This window comes from Squalius cephalus (assembly GCF_949319135.1).
Source record: "Squalius cephalus genome assembly, chromosome: 12".
Classification (NCBI taxonomy): domain Eukaryota; kingdom Metazoa; phylum Chordata; class Actinopteri; order Cypriniformes; family Leuciscidae; genus Squalius; species Squalius cephalus.
Genome location: NC_137133.1, coordinates 26,424,988 through 26,439,642, shown reverse-complemented (window position 1 = coordinate 26,439,642; position 14,655 = coordinate 26,424,988). Strand labels below are relative to the sequence as shown.

At 37.7% G+C, this 14,655-nt stretch overlaps 1 protein-coding gene across 18 annotated transcripts; it reads right to left on the bottom strand.

Moving 5' to 3' along the window:
• Positions 1-31: 31 nt before the first annotated feature.
• prg4b (proteoglycan 4b) lies at positions 32-10,713 on the bottom strand (the record flags this gene model as incomplete). 18 transcript variants are annotated; one of them, XM_079889335.1, is made up of 14 exons in its annotated part: positions 10,398-10,660; positions 9,914-10,030; positions 9,495-9,617; positions 8,540-8,581; positions 8,114-8,167; positions 7,811-7,957; positions 7,132-7,644; positions 6,685-7,077; positions 2,111-2,194; positions 1,771-1,907; positions 1,491-1,644; positions 1,287-1,382; positions 830-955; positions 218-336 (listed from the first exon to the last, which is right to left on the bottom strand). In XM_079889335.1, exons 1-14 carry the CDS (start codon positions 10,459-10,461, stop codon positions 218-220), a joined length of 2,169 nt encoding a protein of 722 aa, XP_079745461.1. In that variant the 5' UTR covers positions 10,462-10,660. The 18 variants fall into 18 exon arrangements, with proteins under 18 accessions (XP_079745456.1, XP_079745445.1, XP_079745455.1 ...); XM_079889323.1 differs by having other exon boundaries at positions 6,685-7,038; XM_079889334.1 differs by having other exon boundaries at positions 6,685-7,104; positions 7,159-7,644.
• Between the last annotated feature and the right edge of the window lie 3,942 nt (positions 10,714-14,655).

Genomic DNA, 14,655 nt, shown 5'->3' with positions numbered 1-14,655 from the left:
TGTTCCACTTCAAGGATTCAGTCAAAGTATTATAATTGTTGTTTGTTAGTTTAATGCTTTGGGCAATCCATCATTTGTTATTTGAATGATTTTACATCCGTACAATAAAATTGTTTTGAAGGAAATTCTTAGGCTGTTTTTCCACTGCACATAAGACAAGGGCATCACTAGAATTCTAAAATCACTGTATATGGTATGAGTTAAAGATATGAATGACTCATTTTTTCTGAGTTTCTTGGCATTTGAAGAAGTTGCTTGCTGAGTTTTCCTTTGGACCTGTAGCAGGTTTTAAGATCACTGGTTTTTCTCTTTCCATTTTTATGCTGTAATACTTTCCTGTGAAAGACAAGAACACAAATATGTAATAAATGCAGTGTTTTTGTTAAAACTATTAAAACTCATTTTTGGTAATTGAAATGAAGCTAAAATATGTAAAACTTATAATAAAAAAAATTCCATGCCAATTAATTAAAATTAATAGAAAATATAATAAAAACAAATTAAAGCAATATAGAAATATTTTGTAACAAAAAAAAAAAAAACGTACAATTTAAAATTCAAAATATAACAAAATACCACAATAGCATATAAATACTAAAATAACACTGGTTAAGAGCTACATTAGCCTGGCTTTCATTGAAAAATTTAGTTAGACAAGCAACTTTTCTAGTGAGTCTTGCAGTTGTATTGCTTGCCAAATACGATCAATTCTAAACATACACAAAACTCCACCCTGGTTGAGGAGCTCATTAGATGTGACTGGAAACAGTGCTGGGACATAGTCCAGTAACAGCTTTTCATTAGTTTTAATGAATGTTGTAAAACTCACTTTGAGAGAACACGTAATACTTGTACCCCTCTTTCACCCTAGAGGGTACGGACACAGCTGAGGTCACCATGGTTGGGAATCCTCTCCAGTTCTTTGAGATATAGATCATTTGCCCCAGAGCTGCAGCTGGGGAAAAAACTCCTAAAATTAATTAAAACGCTCAAAGGTCTGTTTCACTTAAAAATGTTAAGGTTACTTATTTGGTCCGTTAGGCCTCACTTGGAACAAAATGTCCTTTTTGAGGCTTTATTGGGGAAACTTCTGTTGCCAGAAGTAGCATACATGGTATTTTCACTTTTCATTTACGGCACAAATATTTATACACATAAACCTTCCCTCTCCCTTTATGTCTAATTTATTATTATTATGTCATCTAAATGTGATTAATCTTTTAAATGTTGTTGTAATGCTGTATGGACTAAAATGGTATTTTGTAAACAAACTTGTGATTCTTTACCGGCTTGTCGTCTGGCTCTCGTCCTCGCTGGGTACGCAGGAATTCTTTTCCCACAATTTGGAGTAACCTGGTATGTGTACTTTTGAGCCATTCCACCTGCAGAAATCGATTTGAAAATCAACAACGACACCCGCGCCTAATAAAAACAAGCAGCCATAGTGTGCTTACAGCATGTCCATGTAAATATTTTCTTCTAATTCTTACCTCTTTTGAAGAAGATTACAGACTCTTTTCTGCTTCTGTACTCAGGTATAGATAAAGCAGCTGTGATATGACCAATCTGTCCGAAGCCCTGGCTGACAGGTTTGGGAAAGCCATGATCCATCACACCATTGTCAAACCTCCAGTAGTCCTTTCCCTGTGAAATATGTGCAAACAGTTGTTGTCATCCAGCATTTCATTTGACACCAATTCTGTCATAATTGTCTGTGATTTTAAATCTGTGGAGAAATGAAGTGTTTTGTCCTAAAGTCTGTGTATGAACCTTGAAGAAGTAGGTTTTGCCCAGGCAGTTGCAGCGGGTGTAAACGGTGTCGATGGGAGACGGGATTCCCCACACCCTTGTAATTAACTGAGGAGGATCAGGATTTCTGTATTTGTCCAGTGTCCAAAAATAATGTCCTATAGAGAAGAAAGCGACACATTGATGTTCATGAACATTTGGTTCACTGTTCTCTACACTCTGGAACTTTCCATATAATTATAAAGGAATTAATCCCCCCCCCCCCCCCCCCCCAAAAAAAAAAAAAAAACTGGAAAAGTTAAATGCTTTGAACCTAAATAAGTGCTGTTATAAAGCAAATGCGCTGTACTGTGGTACTGACCTCTGAACACCACAATGGTACCATTTCTCAGTGTAGTCAGACCACTGACTGGACGCCCACTGCAGAGGTTAGTGTCATAATCATCTGGGGGGAAAAATAAAATTATTTAAGAAACAGAACAAATTAATAATCAAAATGATGCAAAACATTATTTTTTAAAAACTTCATAATTCATAATATTCGTGCTAAGCCAAAATCTGAACCGTGGCTAAATGACATTACCCGTGCTGCTAGGCACGAGTGCAGGAGAGCGGAACGCCAATCGAAAAAAGATAGGCTACGGGTTTCGTCTGAGATCTTGAAAGACAGCTTGTTTAAATATCAAAAAGCTGTAAAAACGGAAAAGTCAAGGTATTTCTCAAATATCATCGCAAATAATTCTCACAAACCTCGTGTTCTGTTCAACACTATAAATTCTGTTTTAAATACATCTCAACAAATGACTTTGGAATTTTCCAAAGAAACATGTGAAAACTTTTTGCAGTTTTTTAATGACAAGATTGTGACTGTTAGAGCTAATATTGTTCACCCTTCTGTTGATATGTCTTCTTTCTCTGTATGTTCCTTTGTTTTTAATCAGTTTGAACCAGTGTCTCTTGCTTGTTTGAAAGACATCATTGACAAAATGAATCCATCTGTTTGTCCCACAGACATTATTTCCCCAGATTTCCTAAAAAAAGGTTTTTGAAACCCTTGGCCCTACAATATTATTGATTGTAAATAGTAGTCTCATTCATGGAGTTGTACCCCTACATTTTAAACACGCAATAGTGGAACCACTGATGAAAAAACCAAACCTGGATTCATCGGTTCTTGCTAATTTTAGGCCCATTTCGAAACTCCCGTTTCTTTCTAAAATATTGGAAAAAGTTGTTTTTAAACAATTACTGTCCTTTCTAGACTTGCATGGTTTGCAAGAAATGTATCAATCTGGTTTTAAATCACTTCACAGCACAGAAACGGCCCTGTTAAAAGTTTATAATGATTTATTATTGGCCACTGACACAGGTAACTATGCTGTTCTTATGCTGTTAGATCTTACTGCCGCTTTTGACACCTTAGATCACAATATACTGATCTCTCGTCTTGAGCATTGTGTTGGTGTAAAGGGTGCCGCATTACAATGGTTTAGATCTTATCTGGGTGAAAGAACTTTCTCGGTACGTCTTGGGGAATTTGTGTCTTCTACTGCATCTCTTGTATGTGGAGTCCCTCAGGGTTCCATTCTTGGACCGATTTTCTTTTCTTTATATATATTACCTTTAGGGTCCATATTTAGGAAACATGGCATCTCGTTTCACTGTTATGCAGATGACTCGCAACTCTATCTGCCTTTGAAACGAAACAATGCAAACTCTATAGCACCTTTGTTGAGATGTCTTGAGGATATTAAAGCCTGGATGGCCTCCAATTTCTTAAAGTTCAATGAAGATAAAACTGAAATCATTTTGTTCCGACCTGGTGGTACCATCAATACCCCTGATGTAGATCTTGGCGACTTAAAGTCATATGTGAAGCCCGTTGTAAAAAACCTAGGTGTTTTAATGGACGGTGACTTTAAACTAGATAAACAGATTAATTTGGTAGTTAAATCGTGTTTTTATCAGTTAAGGCAATTATCTAAAGTCAAGTCATTTGTATCTTTTACTGATTTTGAGAAGGTCATCCACGCTTTTATATCATCCCGCCTGGACTATTGTAATAGTCTCTATGTAGGCATTGGTGAGGCATCTCTAACACGTTTGCAGAGGGTACAAAATGCGGCTGCACGTCTATTAACAAGGACACGCAAACACGACCACATTACACCTATATTAGCTTCCCTTCACTGGTTGCCAGTTCGTTTTAGAATTGATTTTAAGATTTTACTTTTGGTTTTTAAATCATTAAATAACACTGCTCCTAAATACCTCTCAGATCTATTACAGCCATATGTTCCATCCAGAGCACTTAGGTCTGCTGAGCAACTGCTTTTTATGGAAGCCCGTTTCCGCCACGTTGAGTAAAAAAAAAAGATTCTTTAAGTCATAATAATGAGAAACTTTCTCATAATAATGACTTAACATCTCATAATAATGAGAAACTTTCTCATAATAATGAGAAACTTTCTCGTAATAATGACTTAACATCTCATAATAATGAGAAACTTTCTCGTAATTATGACTTAAACATCTCGTAATAATGAGAAACTTTCTCATAATAATGACTTAACATCTCGTAATAATGAGAAACTTTCTCATAATAATGAGAAACTTTCTCGTAATAATGACTTAACATCTCGTAATAATGAGAAACTTTCTCGTAATAATGAGAAACTTTCTCGTAATAATGACTTAACATCTCGTAATAATGAGAAACTTTCTCGAAATAATGACTTAACATCTCGTAATAATGAGAAACTTTCTCGTAATAATGACTTAACATCTCGTAATAATGAGAAACTTTCTCGTAATAATGACTTAACATCTCATAATAATGAGAAACTTTCTCGTAATAATGACTTATTTTCTCGCACTTCTACGCATGCGCAAAGCAGCGGAGCAGAAGGGCGTGCCACACTAGCGACATCCGCTGGTCAAAGCCGTGTAAATGCATCACAGCAAACTTGGCACGCTCTGCAAAACAGTTGTTTTCATTAAAGTCAGTTTGATCTACTAAGTGCAATCTGTAGTATCATTAAATAACATCATCAGTAGGCCTATCTTCCATACTTTTCCATGCGCACGATAAGGTGTAAAAGTGGAATGCAGAAGCAGGACGGTTACCATGGTAACGAAGGACGCCTGCTTGTGCACACCGATGGAAATTGTAAACATGAATTTACAAAACTATCAGATTAAAGTTGGAATATTACATTTATTCGTCAAGTTTAAGTGTAACACATATGTGTGTTAATATAACACGTATTTTGCAGATGCTTCTAGGATATTTGATGTGCAGGTTCATCTGGAAGATATCAATACAGAAATCACCTTTAAGATGTTTATGACTTTGGGGACATTTAAACATAAGTGGGCAGTGGAATGGGGGAAAACGCAAGGTCGAGACGTGTTTTTAAAAGCTGAACTTCTTTTCAATTTAGAACGCCGTGTCATGCGCAAGATTGCTGCAGAAGAGCGAGCGCAACGTCCGTCTAGTGCGCGTTTGCCTAGAAAAGCAATGAAAAAGCGCGTTCTGTATGAACGGACCCTTACACAGATTTCCAGATGAAGTGTTCTTAAACAGATTTGGAAAGGCGTGCTGTCATCCCTCCGTCTATTTGAAATCCATGGATCACCCTTGTATTGCTGCTTGTTCATACACAAAAATACAAATGAATATTACAAATGAATAAAAGACTATCTAGTATGGAAGCCTGTCTCATATACTGATCATTTATCTTTAATGTTATTCACTGCAGAGCGTGCCAAGTTTGCTGTGATGCATTTACACGGCTTTGACCAGCGGATGTCGCTAGTGTGGCACGCCCTTCTGCTCCGCTGCTTTGCGCATGCGTAGAAGTGCGAGAAAATAAGTCATTATTATGAGAAAGTTTCTCATTATTACGAGAAAGTTTCTCATTATTACGAGATGTTAAGTCATTATTATGAGAAAGTTTCTCATTATTACGAGATGTTAAGTCATTATTACGAGAAAGTTTCTCATTATTACGAGATGTTAAGTCATTATTATGAGAAAGTTTCTCATTATTACGAGATGTTAAGTCATTATTACGAGAAAGTTTCTCATTATTACGAGATGTTAAGTCATAATTATGAGAAAGTTTCTCATTATTACGAGATGTTAAGTCATTATTACGAGAAAGTTTCTCATTATTACGAGAAAGTTTCTCATTATTACGAGATGTTAAGTCATTATTACGAGAAAGTTTCTCATTATTATGAGAAAGTTTCTCATTATTACGAGATGTTAAGTCATTATTACGAGAAAGTTTCTCATTATTACTAGAAAGTTTCTCATTATTACGAGATGTTAAGTCATAATTATGAGAAAGTTTCTCATTATTATGACTTAAAGAATCTTTATTTTTTTACTCAATGTGGCGGAAACGGGCTTCCATAGCTTTTAGTCTCCCCCAATGCAAGATTAAAGAGCAGAGGTGATCGTGCCTTTGCAGTGGCTGCACCGAAACTCTGGAATAATTTACCTTTGTACATTAGGCAGGCACCTTCACTTGCTGTTTTTAAATTACATTTAAAAACATATTTGTATAGTACTGCATATAACACAGTATGAGAGTTACCTGTTAGGAGTTCTTTTTAAGTGTGTGTTATAATCCATTATTGTATTTATTGCTTTTTTATTGTGTTTTTATTTATTTTATTTTATTCTTTTTAGTTTTACTGTTTATTTTATATTGTATGTACAGCACCTTGGTGAACACCTGCTGTTTTTAAAAGGTGCTCTATAAATAAACTTTGATTTGATTTGATTTGATATGATAATATCTGGAATTTTAAATATTCATGATAGCATCTGAGTGTCAGCACTCAGCAGTGTTCAGATGGAAACCATGAAGGCTCTTAGTGGGAACAAAATTTGCCACAATGAATACGAGGCATGAAAGATCTTACCAGCTTGATAATCTTTAATACTATCTGATTTATCATTCTTGTCTCTACTAGGCTGAATGGTTTTTTTTGTTGGTTTCACTGGAGCAGGAGTAGATGTCGTCTTGGGGACTGAGGTAGCTCTAGAATCCTTAAGAGATGACAATTCCTTTGGATCTTCACCCAGTGCCATCATAGTCATTTCAGTGACAGAATATTCCTTTGGTACTGCGCTTGCTGGACCATTTGATGGTATTGCACTTGTAGGACCTTCTGTTGATGCTGTGCTTGTTGGACCTTCTGTTGGTGCTGTGCTTGTTGGACCTTCTGTTGGTGCCGCGCTTGTTGGACCTTCTGTTGGTGCTGTGCTTGTTGGACCTTCTGTTGGACCTTCTGTTGGTGCTGTGCTTGTTGGACCTTCTGTTGGTGCTGTGCTTGTAGGACCTTCTGTTGGTGGCATGCTTGTAGGACCTTCTGTTGGTGGCATGCTTGTAGGACCTTCTGTTGGTGCTGTGCTTGTTGGACCTTCTGTTGGTGGCATGCTTGTAGGACCTTCTGTTGGTGCTGTGCTTGTAGGACCTTCTGTTGGTGCTGTGCTTGTAGGACCTTCTGTTGGTGGCATGCTTGTAGGACCTTCTGTTGGTGGCATGCTTGTAGGACCTTCTGTTGGTGCTGTGCTTGTTGGACCTTCTGTTGGTGCTGTGCTTGTTAGACCTTCTGTTGGTGGCATGCTTGTAGGACCTTCTGTTGGTGGCATGCTTGTAGGACCTTCTGTTGGTGGCATGCTTGTAGGACCTTCTGTTGGTGCTGTGCTTGTTGGACCTTCTGTTGGTGCTGTGCTTGTTGGACCTTCTGTTGGTGCTGTGCTTGCATTCTCTTGTGGCTGTGGTGTGCTGGAAATTGTCATCTCAGATGGCTGTTGAGTGGTAGACTCTATAGGGTTCTCATCAGCAGGGAGTATGCTGCTTGCATCTGCATCTGCATCTGGAGAGGACAAAACTATTACTGTTATGGTAGAATCAAATTACTGTGGTCTTCAGCATGCACAGGAAAACTGCAACACCAGCGCTTTTTTGTCAAACCCTGTGTAATATAGTCAACCACAAAAGACATAAAATTTGGATTTGGATTTTGCTGATGTGGCAAGCACCTGCTGTCGGGGTGAGAGATGGGGGGAGGGATGAAGCCAAGGTGCTGCCGTTTGGTTCTGGAGTGGTCCTCTCATAGTCTGAGTGGGAAGTGCTGTTTTCCCCCACTTTCACTTCTATATCTGAATCTGCGTAAGGTGAAATTTTCTCTGTTGGGACATCAGTTTGAGAAAATAATAAATACATTTTTTTTTATACAAATACATTTTGTAATTATGAACATATCTTTATCAGCATGTGCTGCTGTTTAAGGTTTCTTGCATATTTGACATAAAACTTGTTTATGCCAGATTATTAATGCTCACCAGGGCCCTCAGAAGGTGTGGACTCACTTTCATCCTCAGGAATCATTAACTCTTCTGCCTCAGCATAAGACGACAATGTCATTTTATCTAAGTACAATGGTTTTGCCTCAGGTTGCAAGCACAATATCAACTGAAACTGAGGTTTCTTGTCAAACAAGCAATTATCTTAAGTATAAAAAAGGTATCAAGTCATCTGCTTTTTCAATTGTCATAACTGATCAAGCTTCCAATAATGCAGTTATATATTTTTTATAACTTAATATTATTCATGAGAATTGACTTGTAATTCTTCACAGAGGAGAAAAATAATCTGAATATTAAGCATTATCTTTTTTTCATCTGGAAAAATGTCAAAGTAACGTAGTTCAATAAGTGCTCTACAGGGAAAAAGAAGAGAGAGAAAGCGAGACAAAGAGAAAAACTTACCTCCAATCCCTTCCTCATTGGTCATCTCCTCATTGGAGGATTCTAACAAAAAAGATGTCACAACTATACTTTAAGAGAAATGTTACTACAAAAAATCAACAGCTACGTGAAGCAAAATATCAGTACACTTGATTTGTTTATTTGTGACAAAGCTACAGTAATTATACCTGTAGATTTTTTATTCTTTATGTTTAGACATAAGTTAGCAGTCCTTTGAGCTGTGGTGTCAGTGTTTCTTGATTTTAAGGAAGTATCTGTGAGAGTCACAGAGAATCAGAGATATAAGCTTAAAATTAGGGCAAAATTAGACATGCAAACGGATGGATACATCTGCAATTCCAAATTTCTGTTGTTAATTATTTTAATGAATAAATACTGTTTGGGGTCAGTATGGGGTCAGTATATTAATATGTTTTTAAAGATATTGCAAAGGATGCATTAAAATGATCAAAAGTGACAGTAAAGACTTACATTGTTACAAAAGATTACTGTTGCAAATAAATGCTGTTCTTGGAAACTTTCTATTCATGAAAAAAATGTATCACAGTTTCCACAAAAATCATAAGCAAAACTGTTTTCAACATTAAAAATGAGAAGAAATGTTTCTTGAGCACCAAATCAGCATATTAGAATGATTTAGAGTAATTTTGTAATAGTCAATAGATTAATAATAAGTTACATTTTATATATTACATATATTAAAATTGTAATAATATTTCACAATATTTACTGTTTTACTGTATTTTTGATCAAATAAATGCAGACTTGCATAAGAGACTTCTTTAAAAAAAAAAAAACATTTAAAAAAAACTTTCCAACCATAATCTATTGTAATATTAGGTATATTTTTTGCAATCACTGCATGTTAGTATTGAAAAATATATAATTAGTATTGATTGTTGAAAATGTATTTACATGTTGGGAGCATTATTAATTAATTTAGTTGAATTTTTACCTTCCATCAAGCACATGCTCTCATAATCAGAACAGCACTGATTGAATGAGACACAGTCGATATCACAGTGACATGGATTGCCTCTATTGAAAGGCTCCCCGCAGCGTCCTTTGCATGAGTCCTCTGTGATCAGAAATAATAGCAAAGCAATCTCACAGTGTTTATGACAGGGTTCCTCAGACTCAGTCCTGGAGGGCCGCTGTCCTGCAGAGTTTAGCTCCAACACTGATCAAACACACCTGAGCAAGCTAATCAATGTCTTCAGGATCACAAGAAACTCACAGCTAGGTGTGTTTGATCAGGGTTGGAGTTAAACTGTGCCGGACAGTGGCCCTTCAGGACCGAGTTTGAGGAACCCTGGTTTATGACATTCACACCAAATGCTACACCAAAACTAATGAAGTTAATATGAACCTTACTTGTAGTACACAAGCTTTGAAAGTCTGTACAGCACTCATTCAGGCCCAGACACTCATGGTCACACTGGCAGAAGCTTCCTCTGTAGTACCCTTCTCCACAACGACCCCCACAGCTATCTGGACAGAGTTTGTTTTAAAGAAAATGCAGATTTTGACTAAGAACTCAATATGTTGAGCAACATTTATGTACATTTAGACACAGAGACAAACACAACGAGAGATGAGTTAATTATTTACAGTGTCAACAGAAATGACTGCATCACTACCCTGAGAGAAAAACAGCTCACTGTTATATTTACAGAATAAAATATGGCCTACGATAGATAGATAGATAGATAGATAGATAGATAGATAGATAGATAGATAGATAGATAGATAGATAGATAGATAGATAGATAGATAGATAGATAGATAGATAGATAGATAGATAGATAGATAAATAGATAGATAGATAGATAGATAGATGATCATTCTGCTGACTTACTTGGATCTGAACAGCTTGTGGAGGCACATGCAAAGAGCAGCAGTAAGGACAGATATGTGGCCATCTCAGTTGTTCGCTGGAGTCATAGACCCACTTGTTTTTCACCTGCAGTGATCTTCACTTTTATATAGAGGCAGAATGCGTTGGTGTTCCCCTGTCTGCCCAATTATACCGTCAGTGCTGAATTAGTAATCGTCTAGTTTTCAAGGGTGCGGTGATTCACAAAGACAAACAGACTTTAACATCCCCCCTCCTCACGGTGTGAGCCTGTCCGAAAACATTTAGCTGCTACAAAGTTCTCTGCCTGGGTGACATCACAGGCTATTCAAATTTCAAACGTTCCAGTTGATGAGAAAAAACTTTAGCAAAAACATTTGTTATCAATATTTTAAGGACATTTCTGTCAGTATGATTTTCTGGGCTCAATCTCGTCGTCTCGCGCATACAATTTTTTTCTTTGGCTCCCCTACAAGTACCTAATAATATAATATTAAATAAATAACAACAACATTTTAAAATCAAATACATTTTTATTTTTGTTAGTTTGGGACCAGTGTTGATTAAGATAAAAAAGTAATTAATAGCTATAATTACATCTTCAACAGTGTAAATTTCTCTCTCTGCTATTGCATTATTGTTACTAATGCTTTTTAAATCCCAAATCAACCTCGACCAGTTGAACAATATAAAGATAAACATGAAACTGCTCTTTTAATTCTTTCAAATAAATAATATAGAATTGCATAAATTGTTCTTAAACTGACCAAATGCATTTAAAGGGAAGGTTACATTAAAAACATACATAGACATTAGATTTAACATTAGATTTTGATGTTAAATTAATACATAAAATGGAAGAGAGGCCGCACTATGCTTAAATAAGTTTTTATCTTTATTTTATCTTTTATCTTTATCTTTTTTTAGGCTGATGTTAAATTAATGCAATTACATCAGAAGTAAATGTAATTTAATTACACAATAATTAAAAGTAATCCATTACTTAGCTTTTTCAAGGGAAAGGTACAGTAATGCATTAGGCCTACACCCAACACTGTTTGGAACCAATTGTTTTTCAGTTATTAATAAACGTATAATATCTTTACTTTTATATGTTTCCTTTGTATATTTTTCTTTTATATAAAAACAAAACAAAAACGTTAGGTCGTTTGTTTACATTGTGTATATAAATATACACTCACCTAAAGGATTATTAGGAACACCATACTAATACTGTGTTTGACCCCCTTTCGCCTTCAGAACTGCCTTAATTCTACGTGGCATTGATTCAACAAGGTGCTGAAAGCATTCTTTAGAAATGTTGGCCCATATTGATAGGATAGCATCTTGCAGTTGATGGAGATTTGTGGGATGCACATCCAGGGCACGAAGCTCCCGTTCCACCACATCCCAAAGATGCTCTATTGGGTTGAGATCTGGTGACTGTGGGGGCCATTTTAGTACAGTGAACTCATTGTCATGTTCAAGAAACCAATTTGAAATGATTCGAGCTTTGTGACATGGTGCATTATCCTGCTGGAAGTAGCCATCAGAGGATGGGTACATGATGGTCATTGTGATGGCCACAGCCATGGCCTCACAACCAGTTCAAGAGCGGTAACCTCATGCACTTATATTTTTCCTGAGTTTATGCTGTTTTTCTTTAGGATTAGTTTATATACTTTTTCATACACATTATACATTTGTTATTTATTTAGTTACAAATAACTCACAGGACACGTAGTTCATTTCACATACTTTATACTTTATTTAGTTGACCATACAGAAGTATATTTTTGGGAGCGCGCACCATTAGTTACTTTCGGATTGTCATTCTGTTTGTATAATTATTTGTTTCTGAGCTTACCAGTGTTGGATTCCACACCCGGGAGAGATCCAGGAAGTCGGCTGGCTTAAAGGGGTGGCGCTTGAAGCAGGAGCAGCTTTATAGGGGAGGTGGCCTAATTGGACACTACCATTGTTTGTTATGTCTGGGGGGGGGTGTAGCTCATTCTCTCCTTAGATATGTTGGGGTTTAGATTTATATTATATTGAGTATTTTTGTTGAGTTAAGGTTAAGTAAAAGTATATTTCTTTTGGAATAAGTTTTAGGTAGGTTTTGCTGTTATTTGTAGTTTATGTAGTAGTGTTGTTGTTAGTCTTCCCCTGTGTGTCAAAATGGGTCTGATCAGCCAATATATAAGTCCCTGTTGTTTCTTGTGTAGGAGGTCAGTTGTATTTTGAATCTTTTATGTTTAGAGCTCTAGTTATTGTCTGTTTATTTGATTTGTTTTTGGCCCAAAACTTTATCTTTATTTTGTTGTTATGATTATTGGGAAATTAAAATCCTTACTTTTTGAACTTTCCTTGTGACTCCTCTTGCTTAACTGCTTGGTCCCTGACATGTGGTGGCAGCGGTGGGACTAGCCAGTTGAGGAGCGCAAGTTTTTTTTTTTTTTTTTTTTTTTTTTTGTGAAACATGCGAGGAGGGAGAGTGACAAGAGGCCAGACAGGGAATAAGAAGACTGAGTCAACCCATATAGAGAGAGGACACCGGGTGGAAGGTGAGGACACAATGGAAGGTGAAGCACTAAAGGGAGCATCAGGTGGTGAGGATGAAGATGGCAGAGAGCCAACGCTGAGTGACCTGGCTGGGATCATGCGGTCATTTATGGGTCAACAGGAGACCAGAGAAGCAAAATTGAGAGAGGAAGCTAACCGCCAGGAGAACCAGTTCAAAGCACTACAACATCAGTTTCGCCTTCTGCAGGAGGAGGTAGAGGTCCGCACATCTCCAGTACCAGAGCCTGCTTCCACAGTGCCAGATCCTTCTGAGGACTATGATTTGAATTTGGATCATCTAAAGGCCCAAGCCTCACCCTCTATGGAGTTGATCCAGCCCACCATGTCTTCAGCAGGCCAGTCTCGATCTTTTCATGAGCCTAGACTGGAAAAATTAACAGAAAATGATGATGTTGAACATTTTTTAATTACCTTTGAGAGAATTGCAGTGGCATGTCGGTGGCCAAAAGTGGACTGGGTTTTTCGTCTCCTCCCATTGCTAACGGGTAAGGCCAGAGGAGCCTATGTGCATATGGATGTAGATGATGCTCACGAATATGATAAAGTAAAAACAGCAATTCTGAAAAAATATGATATTAACCCTGAGACCTACAGGCAGAGGTTCAGATCTCTCTATGTGGAACTTGAGGAAGGAAGTTGACCTCATGCTGTCTCTGGGGATAATTCAGCAATCTAAGAGTGAGTGGTGCAATCCCGTGGTGCTGGTTCCGAAGAAGGATGGGACAATAAGGTTTTGTATCGACTTCAGGTATCTAAACTCAATTTCAAAGTTTGACTCTTACCCCACCCCACGAATTGATGATCTTATTGACCGCCTTGGAAAAGCAAAGTATCTAACCACCATTGACCTCTGTAAGGATTACTGGCAAGTGCCCCTAACCCAGCAGTCTCAGGAACTGACAGCCTTCCGAACTCCCTGGGGGCTTTTTCAGTTTACGGTGTTACCATTTGGGCTGCATGGGGCTCCAGCAGTGTTTCAAAGATTAATGGACCAGGTTCTCTATGGATTGTCTGAGTTTTCTTGTGCATACCTTGATGATATTGTCATCTACAGCACGACGTGGGAGGAACATGTGGAGCATCTCAAAGTGGTCTTTAAACGCCTACGTTCTGCCGGCTTGACAATCAATCCGGCTAAATGTGTTCTGGCCAAGAAGGAAACTGAGTACCTGGGTTTCACCATTGGAGGTGGGTTAATTAAACCTCAGTTTCGAAAAATCCATGCAATTGAGTCATGTCCTCTCCCACAGACCAGGAAGCAGCTAAGATCTTTCCTGGGGATGGCTGGCTTCTACCATCGGTTCATCCCCAACTTCTCGAACAGGGCTGCTCTACTTACGGATAAGACGGGCTCAAGATGTCCCAACCAGGTCAAGTGGACGGGGGAGGCAGTGGCAGCTTTCAAGGACATTCAAAATTTTCTGAGTAAAAGCCCTGTTTTACATAGTCCAAATTTTGAGAAACCGTTTATATTACAGACTGATGCCTCTGAGAGGGGTGTGGGGGCGGTGCTTCTACAGGGGCCTAAGGAGGAACGACATCCGGTGGCATATATCAGTCGGAAACTTCTACCCAGAGAGGTCCGCTATTCAACAGTGGAAAAGGAGGCCTTGGCAGTCAAATGGGCCCTTGACTCTTTCAAGTATTACCTGATGGGCAGAGAGTTTATCTTAGAGTC